At 37.9% G+C, this 19,064-nt stretch overlaps 1 protein-coding gene across 1 annotated transcript in view; it reads right to left on the bottom strand.

The window, feature by feature from the left end:
* The window catches only part of Pex3 (peroxisomal biogenesis factor 3), a 32,210-nt gene that overhangs the window by 10,604 nt on the left and 2,542 nt on the right, over positions 1 to 19,064 (bottom strand). The window contains exons 2-7 of the mRNA XM_027401995.2: positions 14,242 to 14,373; positions 9,205 to 9,286; positions 2,085 to 2,128; positions 721 to 845; positions 416 to 482; positions 280 to 334 (exon numbers count right to left, since the gene is read on the bottom strand). Coding sequence (XP_027257796.1) covers positions 280 to 334; positions 416 to 482; positions 721 to 845; positions 2,085 to 2,128; positions 9,205 to 9,286; positions 14,242 to 14,373 — 505 coding nt within the window. The remainder of the gene's footprint in view (positions 1 to 279; positions 335 to 415; positions 483 to 720; positions 846 to 2,084; positions 2,129 to 9,204; positions 9,287 to 14,241; positions 14,374 to 19,064) is intronic.

The raw sequence follows: 19,064 nt of genomic DNA, 5'->3' as shown, positions 1-19,064 counted from the left end.
CTTTACTCTGCAGTACTGAGGAGTGAAAGTAAGGCCTTAAGCATGAGTGCAAAGCAAATGCTCTCACAAGTCCACCCTACTTTTTTCTTGATTTTAAATTTGTAGACAGAGGCCACCAAGCTGTCTAGGCGGGCCTTCAACTCACTCTGCCAGCTAAGCCTTGAACGTGGGATCCTCCCCCTGAGATAATGGGTTTACAGAACTGTGCTACCACAGCCAGGTCTAACTCTTATTCACCAGAATCAGGAAGTCAGAAAAGTCAAAGAAGAAATGGCTTACCTTCCTAAAATCCTCTGTACAGCTTGTTTAATGACAGTGACTAACTCTGTTAGGCCTATTAAAGGAAAATCAGAGTCTGTTCACTTAAAACTTCCCTCAATAGTATAAACATGCATGCTGCCGATTGGAATCTTACCATCTCCAAGGAGGTGTTGAATACTTGACAAATACTGCTGCTGTACATCTGGTGGAGCAAGAACTGTCTGTATGGAACAGAAAGGAGAGTTAAACGAGCTAAGCTTTTAAAGGAAAAACGTCTTTAATGTGCCAAAAAGTCTACTCTCCCAAGACAACAATTACAATGCTACAAATTCAGTCAGGAAATAGAAAAGTCTGTTCCTCAGAGGTGATTAATGGTTGAAACTGTACTCAGAATAAGTTATATTTAGTTACCCTTTGAACAAAGAAAATGCAGTGTACAATGGAGTCTGTTAAACTTACAGTGCCATTTTTTCCAACTGTTGCATTATCCAGGTAAATATATCCACCAATTATGTTTAACTGGACTCGCAAAAGAACGACCAGCATACACGTGCTATATACAGCTACAATACTTCTTGTGAAACCTTCAGGGAGAAAAGAAACCCTTTGGCATTGTTTTAGTAACAAAACATCAACATTTTACTAAAACACCAATGAACATATAAAATCATGACCTATCCCTATGAACTACTTTTAATAAGCCGACTTTAGCAAATACATTTATAAATGGATCAAGCACAAAAATATATCAATTTAAAATACTTTATTTCTTTATAACCTATTTAGAATAAGTTATGTCTCCTCTTCTTCCCTTCTCCCTAGTCTTTTTTGTTTTTAAGCAGGACCTTATTATGTCTCAGCCTCCTAAGTGCTGGAATTTCAGGCTGGTGTCATTATACTTGCTTAGTTATGCTTCCTAGTGGTCACTTGGCCCTGGACCCATCTCAAGCATAGGTGTGGGGATGGGGCAAGGCAAGGTCAGATCTGACTAAGCTGTGTCTGCAGAACTCAGATGTCCAGAGAGCTGGCTTAGAGTAAAAGAGGGCTGGGCACGGAAGACTCATGCTTTTAGTGTCAGGGAAAGGAAAAGAAGCCCAGTAGAGAACTGGAGGAGGTAGAGAGGATAGGGAAACAGGAAGACTTCGCCTCCCAGCAGCACTGTGCTAAGAAGTGTGGTAAGTCAAAAAAGCCCCAGTGGATTCAGAAACACATAGATTACTTCAGATGCCTATGAGGACTGCTTGCGTAGAGACAAGAGCAGAAATTAGGGTGTGGTATCAAATATCAAAGAGTGAGTAGGAGTGAAGAAATGAAGAAAGAGAATGTAGAAATAGCTGCTCACAGGGCATGTGAGAAAGGGCATCAGCTGAAAGGAAATACAGGACACTCAAGAAGTTTCATTTGTCTTCCAATAGCATCATTCAGTAGATATGTTAGCTGAAGTAAAGAAACATGAAAGCTGGTATGAAGGTGTGATGCATATACACAAGTCCTAGGAGTGTTGTTTGATTCAAATTTTTATCACTAATGAAATTTTGCATATAATAGCAAAGTAAAGTTGTTACTTGGGATGGGTAAAAAAATTCTTTTAAAATACAATGTTAAAAATATAATACCTAATATAAGCACAATAATATCACCATTATCACCCAATAAGTATTGTCTGAAAACAGACATTGATCACCTTACTTTATGAATATTTATATTTAAACATGACTATTCAATGAGGTAGGAAAAGAAGAGTCATGGACATACTGTGGTATAAAAAGTTCCTGTTATAAATATCTTAAGGGTGTGCTGTTACACAGAATATGCAGGCTTACTTATTATCTTTAGGTCCTCCCATATTTCCAGCTTGTTTGAAGGCCTAAAGAAAAAAAACAGAAAATATGAAAATAATAATCTATATAAGCAAATATAACTGAATTACACAGAGCTATATTCCCTTTTAAAAAGTAAAATAACATACAAATATTGAAGTAACAAAGCACATAAGATAGCAAAAAAGTGTAATTCTTTTAAGCAATGCTAACAACCACACTTTACCAGTGTACATTTTTCCAATCCTTTTCCTCTTCCTGAGCATATGCCTGGACATACTAAAACAGTAAAGAAAACCAGGAAAAGTTTCTTCCCTCTGCTTATTATCTTACACATAATTAAGTAGATCCCGTGACATCAAAGGAAAGTGATACTGTTTCGTTGTTTTGCAGCATCATTATAAGCACACAAATTGACACACACATTTGAGGCACAACAAACTGAAGTTATTCTCTCCCTTGTTCAAATCACCACTGGAGGGCTATTTAGGTCAGCTTAATTTTTAAAAAGGAAAGCAGTTCTGAGTTGATCCTGTTCTAAGCTTTTTGCAGCTCTGAAACTATTCATTTCTTTAAGAGTCCTGGCTCCTGGTGCTGGGAAACATTAGAGAATACAACAGCTTCAGGATGATTAAGCATGTCTGCTGCTTCTGGTCAGGTATTATTTCTCATCATTTTCAGTGTGCTAAGCTGGTGCTAAGGTTTGCTTTACTGTCGTCTCAGAGGATTGTACATGAAAGGCTCGATAATCAGACTGACATAACTGAGAGGCAGGGGAACCTTTAAGACTTGGAGGCTACAGGGAGGTTCTGTGTCATTAAAGACATGCCTACCAGGGGATTTGGAGACCACGGCCCATCTAGTATTCTCGGCCATTAGGTGGCAGCTTGCTCTACCTTGCCTGGCCCACAACTGCCATCAGAGAGAGACCCGGGGCAGCTCATCTGCCTGATCTGTATTGGAGTTTTCAAAATCACAGACCAAAACAACCCCTTTGCAGGAATTTTATTATAAGGAAAAACCAACTAATAAGCTGTTAGTGTGTATATATTATTTATATGTACACATTTAAAGATAAATTCTATTACAAGCTAATACTGATTGTTTAATTCAAAACCAGCTTTACAGGATTTTAGCTTAATTTTGTTGATCTTATACATGTATTTTATTTGGCCCATACTAGAAATCAGTGAAAACAACATAGATATTAACCTGCTTCACCCCTCAGTTAAAGAATAGTAGTCTTATAATAGTGCTGATATTCAAGTTCTAGGTAACTGGAGTTTTATTCCACTATGGATATTTAATAATTGCATAAAACACTTAAAGGGCTATAAAGCCAAATTGATACAACCTTGTATATTGAATACCATGCTTCTTTCCCTATTCATAGATGAGGTAAACATCCTTTCTTCTTCTATTGTATTGCTTTATATAAGCATGTGTGTATTATTCAATGTATTTAAAACTGCTCCTTAAATAAATGCAGACATGGAGACGTACTACATAGTTTTTAATTTTCTTAAAAAGAAGATAGCACCGGGTGTTGGTGGCGCACGCCTTTAATCCCAGCACTCGGGAGGCAGAAGCAGGTGGATCTCTGTGAGTTCGAGGCCAGCCTGGTCTCCAGAGCGAGTGCCGGGATAGGCTCCAAAGCTACACAGAGAAATCCTGTCTCGAAAAAACCAAAAATAAAATAAAATAAAAATAAGATAGCAATGCATCCAGATTAGTCCATGGTAGCACAAAAGCATACTCGTTTAAAAATATATTTACGGGGAGCTAGGAGAATGAGAAGGGGAGAAGAGTAGGGGTGAGGAGGACATGAGGGAGCAGAAAGGTTGAGTCGGGGGAAGAATAGAAGAAAACAAGAAAGGAGATACCATAATAGAGGGAGACATTTTAGGTTTACAGAGAAATCAGGCACTAGGGAAAGGTCTGGAGATCTACAAAGATAATACCAACAATCTTAAGAAACAGAGGAGAGGCTACCTTAAATGCCCTCCCCTGATAATGAGATTGATGACTTTTTTTTTTTTAAGTTTTATTTTATTTTATTAGTTCAAATTAGGAACAAGTTTGCTTCAGATGTCAATCCCTTCTCCCTCTCCCTCCCCTCCCCCAACATCCCACCTGCCCCTAGCCATTCCCCCTCCACTCCCCTGGCAGGGTAAGGCCCTCAAAAGGGGCTCCCCAAAGTCTACCACATTGATGACTGTCTTATATGCCATTCTATAGCCTTCATCCAGCAGCTGGTGGAAGTAGAAGCAGACACCCACAACTAACCACTGAACTGAACTGGAATCCAGATGCATAGAAGGACCAGTGAAGAGCAAAGGGGTCCAGACCAGGCTGGTGAAACCCACAGAAACAGCTGACCTGAACAACGGGGAGCTCTTGGTCCCCAGACTGATAGCTGGGAAACCAGCATGGAACTGATCCAGTCCCCATGAAGATGGGTTTCAGTGAGGAGACTCAGAAATCTATAGGACCTCCTGTAGATAAGTTCAGTACTTATCCCTACCATAGGTGTGGACTTTGGGAGCCCATTCCACATAGAGGAATACCCCCTGAGCCAAGACACACGGGGGTGGGCCTAGGCCCTATCCCAAAGGAAATGATAGACTCTGATGACCCCCCTATGGAAGTCCTCACCCTCCCTGAAGAGAAGAAAGGATATGTGATAGGTAGGGTTTTAGTTGGGGGTGGGGGGGTGGTGGTAGGGGAGGAGGGGAGGGAGTAGGAACTGGAATTGACATGTAAAACAATCTTGTTTCTAATTCAAATAAAAAACAATAAACAAAACAAAACAAAACAAAAAACATATTTATGGGCCAGCAAAATGGTTCAGTGGGTACTAGGTGCCTGCTGCCAAGTTTGATGATCTTGATGAATTCGTTTCCAGGACCAATACAGTAAAAGGAGAGAACCAGCTCCTGTAAATTATCCTGTTACTTCCACACACAAATATATACATATGATGTAATAAAAATAACAAAAAGTATTGGAACTGCGGTGTAGCACTGGGGCATGTGAATGTAGATAGACTGCAGTGCACCTGTGTCAAAGGACACGCATTTTTACTATTTTCAATTTGTCATAAATATTTTTATAAAATATAATGAATATTATTTACTAGACCACAAAGATACAAAACACAGACCAATAATCCTTATTACTGGGCATAAATTTATGTTTCAATAAGAAACTGAGTTATGGTGCTGGAGAGATGGCTAAGAGGTTCAGAGAAAAAACTGTTCTAGAGGGTCCGAGTTTGGTTCTTGGCACCCTCACTGGGTGGCTTACAATTGCCTGTAATCCCCAGAGGCATCTGATGTCTCCAGGCCCCTAGGCGTATGCTAGCGAGTGTGTATGTGTGTGTGTGTTTGTGTGTATATGCACAAATAATAATAAATCTTAAAAATTTAGTTATTATTACAATTAAAGCTGGGCCAGTATTACAAGACAGAAGTACTTAGTAGCAGCAATCCATAAAAGGACAAATTAGAGTGTGGGAGCTGAATCTGTACTTGCTAAACCGTATTTCATTTGGGGGTATTTGGTGTGTGAGAACAGAGTGAGCAAACCAGGAAGGGCTGTGTATTGGCAATCATCCTAAGACGGCAACTGTAGTTTTAATCTGTAGCTCAGTGGTAGAAACCTTGCCTATCATGTATGAGCTCCTGGTTCAGATCCCAGGATCATATAACAAACAAAACAAAAATGCAAAAACACGTAATGATCTTTTTAAGAGATTCTGATTTTAAATCATGTAGGATAGGGAAAGTACTTTCTATGTAGATTCTGTTCAAAGGACGCTTCAAGTAGACATCCAGTCCAAGTTAAAAACAACTCAGCTTTTTACTATTACTAAAATATCTACCTAAAGCTCGACCAGTGCTTGCTACAGTATGCTGCTGCTTATGAGAAGGGTGTGTAAGAGTCTCCGCCAGTGGTGGTTCTCATTGCTACCATGTACCTGCTGAAACAAGGCAATAGATCATTTGTTTATCCCTTATCAGTTATGAAAAAACTAATTTAAAAGAAACCCAACTTGCTTGGCAAGTTTATAGGAAACCAGAGTTGACTGGACTCTAATATAAAAACAATCGTCAAGTTGTAGTTAGTCCTTTTTATACAAAATGCTTTTAAAAGTGGACATCTACCAACGGCAAAATAATTGCAATAACAAAAGAAAAGGCAAAAAAATAACATTAAGGTGCATAAATGTAAGAGTGAGAAGAGCCACAGCTCACCTTAAACTCTAGAATGCAGGAAATTCTTCGGCTTGCATATTGAGTCAAGTTTTTCATATTATCTTGCAAAGTCATACTTTCTCTCAACTCCCACATTCTCCTTTAGTGTTTGTTTTACCACAGAATTAACAAAATTTGAATTGTACTATATTTAACCCATTTCCCCCTTTGGCTGTCAATTCAGGTGCCTCAAACTTAAAGCTATTTTATTAGGTTTTTATTGTCTCTTTCTTGGTGCTGAAGACTGAGTTGAGGGCCTTGAGAATGTGAAGCGTAGGCTCTACCACTGAGCTATACACCCAGGCCCTAACTTCTAAGCATTTAGAATGGAGGACCTTGTAGGAAACAGATTTGCCAAGGAGGATCAATGCCACCACATTTATTGTAACAAGTATCCCTTTTTTAAAATAAAAGTTGTATTCACTTAATTTGTTTTTGGTGCCTAAATATGACTAAGGCTTATGGCAATTAAAATATATTTTGTTCTTTACTTACACATATAACTAGTAATTAGGTATTTATTTGATTGAGATTAATTTGTTCATATATACCTGTAGCTAGTGTTTCTGTCTCATCAGATTCTGTAGCCCTTTAGTCCCAAATAAACACACAGAGGCTTATATTAATTATAAACTGTTTGGCCAATGGCTCAGGCTTCTTATTGGCTAGCTCTCTCTTGATTAGTAACTCATAACTACTAATCTAGTTATCTCCACTTTGTCTTGGCTTACCAGTGATGCTGGCCCTCTTGCTCCCTTGGCAGCCACATGGTGGCCCTTCTCTGCCTTTCTTCCTCCCAGAATTTTCCTCATCTGGTAGCCACGCCTATACTTCCTGCCTGGCTACTGGCCAGTCAGCATTTATTAATCAACCAATAAGAGAAACATATTCACAGCATACAGAAGGACATCCCCCATCATATACTTTCTTATATAATTATACAAAGTAATTTATAAGCCACACTTTAAAACCTGAGGAGATTAAATTCAGTCTACTTCTGAGAATGACAATCACCTGCCATTGGTATTATATTTTAATCAGATACAAAATTTTACTGTAAGTTCATTGTCATTTTGGGAAGTGTTCCTGCATAATAGAAAATGTTTCAAAGAGGGCTGGGAATGTAGCTCAATTGTAGTATTTGCTCATACAGGTGAGGCTGTGGATCCAGTCCCCAGTATTATAAATGAAACAACAAAACGAAATTGTTAAGTTTGTTGCTCAACCTGTCTATTAAGTTTCTGTTTGCAAAGTGCAAATGATAACATCTGCCTCACAGACACATTGTGAAAACTGCATGAGAGCATGTATGTGTAGAAGGCACCTAGCACCAGAGCTGCCACAGACTCTGGAAACAGTACTTCTTCCCCCACCACCTGGCTACATGGAAGCTCATTATAGCCAAGCAATAATTCAGCACAACCATGTTACTGAGATTTACTTGGTTTAGGGTGTAACTCAGTGGTGAGCATGTACTTAATACAGATTAAGTACATGCTCTGGGCTGCTGGGTTTGGTTCCTCATCCGTGTCTCTCTCCTCTTCTCTCTCCCTCCTCTGTCTCTCTCACAAAATTTACTTAGTGAAACCACCACTGCCCATATTTTGCTCATCAAAAGCAGCAGCCATTTGTTTTCCAGAAGTCTCCTCAAACTAATACAGGACCATACTAACTTCTAATGCCTGTGTGAATACCACAAGCCACACACTAGTTCATGTATGTGGGTAGTGCTTTCTGAACTGCCATAATAATTTGTCAGTATTACACATTCATGTTATATTTTATATCATTTTGTTATTTATAAATTTATGTGCCTTAGCCAAAACAATCTACTACATTACTAACACTATGAGAAACACAATATTGAGCATAATTTTATTAGCTTTATATTTCTTGTACAGGAATATATTCTATAAACCCTTGTGGTGATATATTGTTTCTAATTTAATAAAGCCACAGGAGATCAAAATGCAAAGCTAGCCACAGCTACAGGGCCAGGCCATAGTGATACACACCTTTAATTCTACCAGCCACACTAGTTACTTATAGAAGCTGGGCAGTGGTGGCACATACCTTTAATCCCAGGACTCAGGAGACAAAGGTAGGTGGATCTCTGTGAGTTCAAAGCCACTGAGGGGTGTGACAGTGGTGGCATACACCTTTAATCCTAGCACTCAGGAGGCCTTTAATCCTAGCACTCAGGAGGCAGAGCCAGGTGGATCTCTGTGAGTTTGAGGCCATCCTGGTCAACAGAGGGAGTTCCAGGACAGCCAGAGCTACACAGAAAAACTCTGTCTCAATATACCGAGAAAAAAAAAAAAATGTATAACAAAGCCACCCAGGGTTACATTAGAGTGAATCAGTCTAAAAGAGAAACAGCTCACACAAAGATGATCTCAGCACTTGGGATCCCAGGCCTTTAATCCCAACTCTAGAGAGGTATATAAGATAAAAGTGGGGCATTCAGTATTCAGTCTCAGAGATTTATTCTCCAGTTACAGGACAGTCCTTTCAGACTGAGGTAGAGGGAAGAGCTAGTGACTGACTGCTTTGCTTCTCTAATCTTCAGCTTGAACTCCAATACCTGTCTCTGGGCTTTTATTATTCATGTTACAAACAATAAGTAAACTGCTGAATAATCTAAAAATGATATAAAACATTCAGATAAAGATAATATATATTATTGTCCATATAATTTGTATAATGAGGCAAAGTTTAAATTAAGATAAATATTGATTAAGTGATATATGCATTTACTTTTAAAACTGAGCCTATGTAAGCTATGTAAGGACTTATTAAAAGTATTTAGTTCATGCTATAAACTTCGATGGCATTCCAATAAGCCAAAGAACATAACTTGCTTTTACCTGTTTTTCAACAAAGCTGTTAGACTCTCAGAATTGAGTTGCTGCATTAAAGCCTCTCTTAGTGTTGGCAGCATGGACAGCACTGTAATACAAACAGAAAATAAGACACTCGCAAATGACATGAAAGCACTCGTTGAGCTAGTCATATGTTTTAGGCTATATGATAATAGTAGCAACTAGCAAGAATTGAGAGAAACTGTCCAGGCTAGAGAATTCAAATTAATTTATAAAACCATTACAATGCTAATAAACCATGCTTTTACTTATGTTACCAAAACAACATTTTATCATAATCACAGCAATGTAAACAAGAACATGCAGAAGACAGGAGGGAAAGAATTTTCCCAGCTGCTAACATTGGGATGTCTGGATGATGGTCTATGGATAGTTCCTTTTCCTTCTTTTCTATACACTCCAAATTTTTCAGTGTAAGTTTATTTCTGGTATAATGAAAATACCAAAGCCAGGATTTTTATATTCATATCTTTTGCAAATTAGATTTCTAATTCTAGAAAAATATTACTTATTAAATACAGTAAGACTATTTTATTGTAATATATGCAGAGGTGCATTCATCTTCTATTGAGTGCAACCGAGTTTCAGTTTGAGTTTTGCCAGTGGCTGTCACTCCCAGGAATAACATGCAGACAAAAGGAGACACAGGACTCTATAGGACAGTATGCACAAAAGTCACAGGAACCACTCTGTGCCTCTACAGGTGGCAGAAGAAATGCACACATAGAAATTAAGAAATGTTTTTATCGCGAGACAATGATTTGAAAAAAAAAAAGATTACAAATACCACCTTCTAGAAGATAAAACTTGGGTATACAATTTTCCTTTTTTGATGAGACAAGAAAATCCATACTTACATAGGAAATTTCGGGCTCTGTACTGTTCAACATTGTGCTTTAATCTTGCACACTCTATACTTTCAGTAAATGTCCTCAACCTGCATGTTCATATCTTCTTACATTGTTGAGATCATTAGCTACAGAGGTGCCGCAGAATCTGATGTTTTGGCTCTGTGTATGTGGCATATATGTTTACTCTAAACAGCTAGCCCCCTGTATTCAAACAATTTCCGATCAAAGTATTAAAAAATTATGTCTGTACTGAAAATGTGCCTACTTTTTTCTTGTTACTATTCCATAAATAATAACTACCACTTATATTTTATTATATAATAAAAGTACTCTAAAAATGATTCCAAGCATATGGAAGGGTGGCTACAGGTTATTGAAAATACTATGTTATTTAGTGTAACAGTTGAATATATTCAGATTTTGGAACCAATTCTTCCTGACTCCTAAGGGAAAAAAAATTACCTTACAGAGAAAAAAACAAGGCCCTAATCCCACATTCAGAAATGAGCATGTGGGAACTAGTTTAAATACTACGGATTTAACAACCTAGTTTGAAAAGTATATTTGATAATTCTATTTAGCCAGCTATATGAACATTGGTGAAATAATGTTTCTGTATTTTCAGTCATATGCTCTCCACAAAATTTTTAAAAATTAATTTATCTCATATGTATATGTGGGAGCCTGACTGCATATCTGTGCATCATGTATATGCAGGAGCCATCAGACAAGAGTGTTGGATGCCCCAGGACCAGAGTTATAGGCGACTGTGAACAACCATGTGAATGTTGGGAACAAACTCAAGTCCTCTGTAAGAGTAGTAGGTGCTCCTAACTACTGAGCCATCTTTCCCACCATGCTAAATGTTTCTAACCCAGACACAAATCACAGGAAGACCTGTAGGCTTTAATCTGTGTGGAACCGATTTAACCTTTCTGTACCTCAGTCTTCTCTGTAAACTGAAGGTAACAAAGGACACCTAGCTAATAGAATTGCTGTGGGGATTGAGACATTCAGAAAAGTATTAATAAGGTTATGGAAATGGCCTTAGTTACTATTACCATTCTTTTTGTGGCCTTAGTGATATAATCTAGCCACCTAATGGACTTGTATTCTGACTATCACACTCTTTATCCACACAATTCATTAGTATAGTTCAATTACTGTAGTTAAAAAGTCACAGTGTATTGTTTGTTCATTACAAATTTATGTTCCATTATAATTTTCAATCTTTTTTTTTTTGGTTTTTTTTTTTTTTTTTGAGACAGGGTTTCTCTGTGTAGCTTTGGAACATATCCTGGCACTCGCTCAGGAGACCAGGTTGGCCTCGAACTCACAGAGATCCGCCTGCCTCTGCCTCCAGAGTGCTGGGATTAAAGGCGTGCGCCACTAACACCTGGTATAATTTTCAATCTTTATTCAATATTCTGGATCATTCTGGATATGTAAAATTGACTTATCATACAAAAAAATCATCTATCACAGTCCAAAAAACAGAGTATTTGTAGTCTGAAACTTTATTAGTGATGTCAGCTATGCACATAAGCAAGCATCATGTCATGTGTATATTTAAACTCACAAAGACCATAAAGGCAAAGGACAAAGCATAGAAGCATTCCATTATCTTACCACACTCAAGGCAAAGTTAACCTCTCATGTATGCAACTAAAGTCCTTAGTAACTCTGTATATCCATCAAAGATTCCCATGATAGAAATTTACTGGTAGCCCCCTTGTAAATAAATACCAGGAAGTTAGTTTGTCAAGCTTTTTAGGGAGCCTATATTTTAACTACTAGTGATCATGGCATGCTATTTTTAATTGTCTGTAGTCTGCTGTTGCTGAGGGTGTGATGGTCATATGCATGTGAGAGCAGCAGAATTAACCAGCAGATTCACTACTATGTTTGCATTGTACTTAGCCAGTGAGTACTCAGACAGGTACTCCTCTATCAGGGACCAGGACTTGTAGGCTCCTGTTAACTTGTCAAGCTTTCTTAAAACTGTGGCAAGTAGTCTCAGGTTTTTTTTTTTTTTTTTTTTTTTTTTTTTTTTTTTTTTTTTTTTTTTTAAGAGTTGGTCTCACTATAGCTGTCCTGGAACATGGCAAAAAATGACCAGGCTGGTCTTGAACCCATAAAGAGCTGTTTGCATCTTCCCCCTGGGATTTTAGTATTGGGATTAAAAGTGTGCACCACCATGCCTGGCTCAGGCTCTTCTTGCCTCAGCTTCTTCCTTTCCCAAGTGTCAGATGTTCCTTAACTATTCCTGCTGCCTCTCTATTATTCTTCATAACACATTTACCCAAGGCATTGCTCACACATCTAATTTTATTCTGGTAGGCTCAATCTGACACAGGATCTTGTCAAGCTGAGATATATTTTGAGATCCCAAGAGTGACCTTTTACCTTTTTATAAAACCTTGCATAATAATCTCAAACAGACTATTCATATTCTCTAAAAGCTCACTGAAATGTCCTTAGTAGCAGTGATTTTCTGAGCTCATAATTTGCTGAGGGTCCCTGTGCCAAGCACTTTATGTGGTTTATCTTGTTATCTCCTCACAAACCATTTTTCTTTTAAAAGCAGGGACTTGCTATATGGCCTTGGCTGGCCTAGAACTTGCTATGTAGACAAGGCTGTCCTCAAACTTGAAACAATCCTCCTGCCTCAGTGTCCCAAGTGCTGCAGAGCTTTATGCTTGCTAGGCGAGCACTTTCACCAACTGAGATACATACCTAGTGGCTTACAAACCATTTCTGAAGTAAGTTTTATAATTGTGGTTTTATAGGAAAAAGCTGATGTTTAGGTTAGCTCAAAGAACACAGGAAATAGAAATCAAACGGGAAACCAGACCAGCTAAGCCTCTCCTTCAAGCCTCTGTCATCCTCAGGGTGCACGTGCGAGCTGTCACTACAGACAGGATTTCTGATTAGGGTTTCACAGAATAGAAGCATATGGCTAGATATGATTACCTCAATATAAAACTCACACTGGGCTGTGAACTATCTCTCCCTTTGATCTTTCTTTATCTGTAAAATGAGGCAAGTGAACTGTAATAAAGTGCTTTCAAATATAGAGGAATTCTACATGTAAGCTGAACAAGAAGCACTTAGCTTTGTAAATTCTAAATTATTCTTGAAGGAAATGTTAGAGAAAAATTAAGCTCTAAACAGTAAAAAGAATAGGCTTGACATATAACCAAGAAACTATTTTTCAAGGCATTACACCAGTTTGAACCTAACTTCTTGCTCTCTCTAAATATAAGCAGGATGGTTTTTATTGTGGTATTTTCCAGTAGGTTTTTGGTTCTGGTAGTTACATTATTACCATTAATTAAGTGATTGAGTAGACACTATTGTCTAATACTTGCATCCTACAGTGTCCTGCTGCAGATGTAACAGACTTATGACTTTTTGCTGTGCCTTCCAAGGCCACATGGGTCAGGCCTGTCATCTGTGCAGTTTTGTTTCCTTGCACCTATGCGTTTCTCTCTAGCTCCAGTGCTTGTGTGCTATTTCTCCACTGTCACAAGCATGCACTCACCTTGGGCACTGCTCTCTATGCTACTGCCAGGCTTCTCTGCACACGCCATCTCGTCAGAGGAATGAGCCCCTGACCACTCTCTCTAGAGGGCTGTCTACTCCTCACAGCTCTACTTTCCTCATAGGACCCACCACTACCAAAGGTTATTTATTCGCTGCTTACCATCTTTTCACCAGAACACAGACCCTAGAGGTCAAGGAATATTACTTTATTTTCTACTTCCTCAGTGGTAGGCACCCCAAATATCTGCCGAATGATAAAGAAAATATGTATTTATACTGGTTTTTAAAAATTCACATTGACCGGGCGTTGGTGGCGCATGCCTTTAATCCCAGCACTCGGGAGGCAGAGGCAGGTGGATCTCTGTGAGTTCGAGGCCAGCCTGGTCTCCAGAGCAAGTGCCAGGATAGGGTCCAAAGCTACACAGAGAAACCCTGTCTCGAAAAACCAAAAAAAAAAAAAAAAAAAAAAAAATTCACACTGAAATTATGTTTCTGTTAATAGGAATATTTGGTAGTTTTAGTATCCTTTCTTTGTCTTTTCTATAATGTAGGGCCTGAAAATATGTGAATTAATATAAACCAACAAGCACTTTTAAACATTAAATGCATGTATCTCTCTGCTTACCTGTCATGTTGCAAGTCCTCTGGTTACTTTCAAAATGGTACTGTCGCCGAGCTTGGGCAATGTATTCTGCAGCTTCTCTTTCTTGTATTTCTCTAATTTTTTTCTGTCCATATTTTCCTAGGATATATACTCCTAAAATCATTTTTTAAAAGAGTAGTATATTAATTATAGTACTAAAAATCTCAACCAATATTTTAAGTATTTTAAATTAAATCATAAGGTTTATAGAACAAGGGACAAGCTGAGAATTAGAGAATTATAGCTTCTAAAAAAACCTTAACTAATGAATTGAAAAGGGAAAGGAGATTGCATATTTTACTCCCTATTTACATGTATGCAATGTATTTCAATATGGCCAGCAACGAGTGAAGTGATTGGCAGGAAGGCACTGAATTTATAAAAGTCTGGCAGCATCTTTAATAGTTAACTGGAGGTATTCTAAATGACCACCAACAGAGAATAATTTAAATAAATTATGACCTGTCCACATAATGGTATCTTATGTAGCTATTAAAAACCACATTGCTAAATAATTAATGACTCAGGAAATATCTACCTTATACTATTAGGTGATAAAAGAACATCCAGGGAGTTTGTATTATAATGTGGATTTAACTTCTAAAGTAGAATAAACTGTGATAATTGTGTTTTCCCACTTTTGTTTGCTTTTTATATTTTACATATTTTCTTCAATGAAGAAAATCTCTTTAAAAAATCTCTACAAGAATTAAGATTTAAAGGAATGAAAGACAGGTATATAGTTAGGAAGACATGTGTTTATCCATTTGTTAGAAAAATCTGAGAAAAAAATATAATTGACATCATCTAAAAACTACTCAACCATAAAGAAAGCAGGAGGTCAGCATCATAACACACAGTATATGCATATGGCAGCGCCTTGCAGTTTTTAGCACACATAAGCATAGATGATATAACACAAATGGTACATTTTTGTCTATATTCAGGATGAACAGCCATCAGTTTTGTTTTTTTTTTTAACTGGGAATATGATAAACAACATCCAGTGTTAAAATTTGGTCAAGATATACTGTGGACAAATATATATTTGAGATCACAGTCACTAACTACTACCCTCATTACTCACTCTTATTTCCCTCCCACTCCTGCTGATCCACATTTTCCCCAAGCAGTTCCCCAATACCAGGTGATTTGTTTTAATCAACCATCTCTGATCAGCATCAGATAGCAGAAGTGGATTTTCACGGAATATATCACTAAGTGTCCAAGACACTGTATCAGCTGAAACATTTTAGAACCATGTCTGTGAACATGAATCTGTAGCTCTAGCAAGGCCTTTCTCCTCAGGGGTGGCTTAACCTGGAACCCAGAAAAGTCTTCCGAGTCAAATGAGTTACAGCAACAATAATTTTGTCTTTGTTTCAGGTACATGATTTTGTCATAGTGGGAAAGAACAGAATTCAATAAGCTTATAGAGCAGGCTGTGCTATTATCTCATCTTTGTTTGCTAACAGCTGTTTGTGTGTGCCAGAACTTGATTTCATTATAACCTGGCAGCAAGGGTAAAGGGGACTAATCATTTCTCACTTATCTCCACTATAAGTAGCTCACAGTATCCACCAAAAGGGCCTCAAGAATTATGTATGACCCACGTAGCTGGATTTGGTCTGTTTCTCACAAGGAACTGCATAACAAACACATCCTAAATTATTTTCACTAAGACAGATGTTGTACATGACCTAAGATGTTACACATCCTTAGATAGTTCTATAAAATCGTGTGCTAAATAGGTAGTATATGATTGTTGCTACTATGTGTATAAATATATGCATTATAATTAAGCTTGAAGAGCAAATAGAAATTCATAAAAGCTGCTCAATGGTTGCCTTTTCTGTAACAGCATAGCAGTATAGACACAATACCATTAGAATAAGAGAGACATGGTGGCTCATGCCCAAACTTCTAGCTGAAGCAGGAGGAACACCATTTTGAGGGCAGCCTGGAATATACTGCGAGAACCTATTCCCCCTTTCTCACCATTAAAATCATAAGAGAACAAAGAAACTGACTGACATTTAGCTAAATGACTGTCCAACAGGTAATTCTTGTGCAACTAATTCTGAATGCATTGCTTGTAGCTTATTGCCATAACATACTTCTGAAAGTTACAGGCACAGTGATCATTATCTCTCAAGTTATATTGTAAACTGAATTGTTGAGTTGATACTCTTTGCATAGATGATAATTTTTCTGGAACAGTGGTAAGTTTGTTATATGTATTTTCTTAGGGAGATGGCCTGTCCCTTTCATCATATTCTTAATAAAGCTGATTAAAAAATAAAACTTTAGGAATTTTGCATTTATTTGAGGAGTGCAGTATATTCTAGCTAAAGCTAAAAAGGGAAATGATATGTTACAGGTTGAATTGTGCCCATTCCCCCTTTATGCCAGGTTAATATATTGAAGGCTGAGCACCTAGAATGTGAGCTCAATACAAAGTGAGACCAATGGGCCCCAAACCAACATGGCCAGTGTCCTGTTAAGAAAGTGAAATTTAGACAGATATGTGCTGATCTGAGAAGACACTTGGAAGGTTCCTAGAGGCTCTCTGTGGCTCTATGGTACTCAGACTTCTGTTGCAGAAGACTGTGTGAAAACAAGATGGCCATCATGGGGCACAGCCTAGTACCCGTGACAGAAGCACACTCTGCTGACACCTTGATGGTGTACTATTAACTTTCAAAATTATAAGATAAACTTCAGTTTCATAAGGCACTCAGTTTGTAGGTCTTCATTGTGGAAGCCCTAGAAAAGTCACACATAAAATTGGCTTAAGCCTAGACCAATTGTTTTTCTTTAGTTAGCACTGATATTCCTATTCAAGGTTAGTTCACTTAGGATCCCATATACAAATTTATAATTGACTTTTTTTAGATTTGTTTCTCCAGGAAATATTAAGGAAAGAAAAAATATCATTAGCTAAGATATAATACTCAGGGCTGTACATACATCCCTGGCAGCCTGACTCAGGGCTAGAAAACAGCACATGAGGCAACCTGGTGACTTACTCTCCCTGTGGATGCATTTTCTTTGTGTGTAAAAATAAATAGTTTCAAATTCCCTCTGTAACTATAGCCTTCTTTATTAGCAATGAAAATATCTACTAAATACCAAAAAATAAGTGAAAATGTTTTGACATTTCCTTTCATGGTTAGTTGAGCAAAATATCGTATAGTTTGTTTTAAACACCACCTCTTAGTCTTGTCTCCCAGGACAAAAATTTCTACAGCACAATTCTTTTCTTCTTCTTCTTCTTCTTCTTCTTCTTCTTCTTCTTCTTCTTCTTCTTCTTCTTCTTCTTCTTCTTCTTCTTCTTCTTCTTCTTCCCTCCTCCTCCTCCTCCTCCTCCTCCTCCTCCTCCTCCTCCTCCTCCTCCTCCTCCTCCTCCTCTTCTTCTTCTTCTTCTTCTTCTTCTTCTTCTTCTTCTTCTTCTTCTTCTTCTTCATACAGGGCTTCTCTGTGTAGCCCTGGCTGTCCTTGAACTTTCTCTGTAGACCAGGATGGCCTTGAACTCTCAGAGATCCGCCTACCTCTGCCTCCCGAGTGCTGGTATTAAAGGCATGTGCCACTACTGCCCAGCCACATTTATTTTCTATAACAATAATGAAAACAATTAATCACTATCACTTCTAATTTGGCAGGTCCCCAGGTTCAGATGTTTTGATTCTATTTCAGTTTCTTTTTTCCAGTGCTGGGCAATGAACTTGTCAATGGTAGGCCAGTGCTGTATCACCTGGTGGTCCAATATGAGGCATTCTTGAACTGTACTACATCTGAAGGACTAAAATCCAAAGGGCAAATTTTCTGAAGCACTTTAAATGGTTTTCATCCATAGTAAACTCTGAGAAGCAACCACACATGATCCTGCCCACATTATACACAGTGAAGAAGGTTTTTCACACTTTATACTACTTTGTTTATTTCTACTCCTACTTTCCAGACTATAGCGTGAGTTCCCCAAAGTCAGAAATGGTGTCTCATTCCTTGTATATTCAGAGTTCAATATATTGTTCTTAATGTTGAGTTAAAAATGACAAAAAAAAAAGAAAAAGAAGAAAGAAAACCAAAACTCAAAGAGGTTAAACATTACAAGGCTTAAGGTACAGCTCTCAGTGTTCTGTGCTTTTTTAAAAATCAGAAAGACAGTAAGCCTGCATCTGGCTCCTTTGCTCTGTAACACATTCTCTTGTGCACTGGCTTTCAAAGAATGGTCTGGGCATCCCTGGAGTCTGTTTAGGGATCTGTGAGATCCACATATTTTTGTCATACTAAAATGTTGTCCCTGGCATTCTACACTCCTTCCTGAGTGGACAGGGGAGAATTTTAGAAGCTAATTAATGGGTGGTTTCACACATGACTGAGACTACAGAAGGGATTTGAATTTAGCTTTCTACAGTTAAGCCAAACTAAAGAGGTATGCAATTGTAAAACAATGCCATTCTTCTCAGTGACCGATGAAAATATCTTATGCTAATATTTAATAGGTTTACTACTGCTATTGAACATGAGCTAATAAATACTTAAAAAACCTCTTACCATATTTGTAGATTTTAACAGTGATAACTGCTAATAGATACAGACCTTAGGTGGCTTTGGGGTGGGGTGGGGTGCTTAGTATCTAAGAGTACAAAGGATATTTCCCATCAAACCATTTGAGAACAACTTCTCTTGGCCCACCTCAAATGGTCAAACTGCATAGACAGACATGAAGCAACTATCATCCAAAATGCAGGGAAACAAATTCTGACTTTTGAAGCCACACTACTTAAAGTTCTGCTTGCCTG

The sequence above is a fragment of the Cricetulus griseus genome, chromosome 2, assembly GCF_003668045.3.
Source record: "Cricetulus griseus strain 17A/GY chromosome 2, alternate assembly CriGri-PICRH-1.0, whole genome shotgun sequence".
In the NCBI taxonomy this organism is placed as follows: domain Eukaryota; kingdom Metazoa; phylum Chordata; class Mammalia; order Rodentia; family Cricetidae; genus Cricetulus; species Cricetulus griseus.
This window is presented reverse-complemented; position numbering and strand designations above follow the sequence as displayed.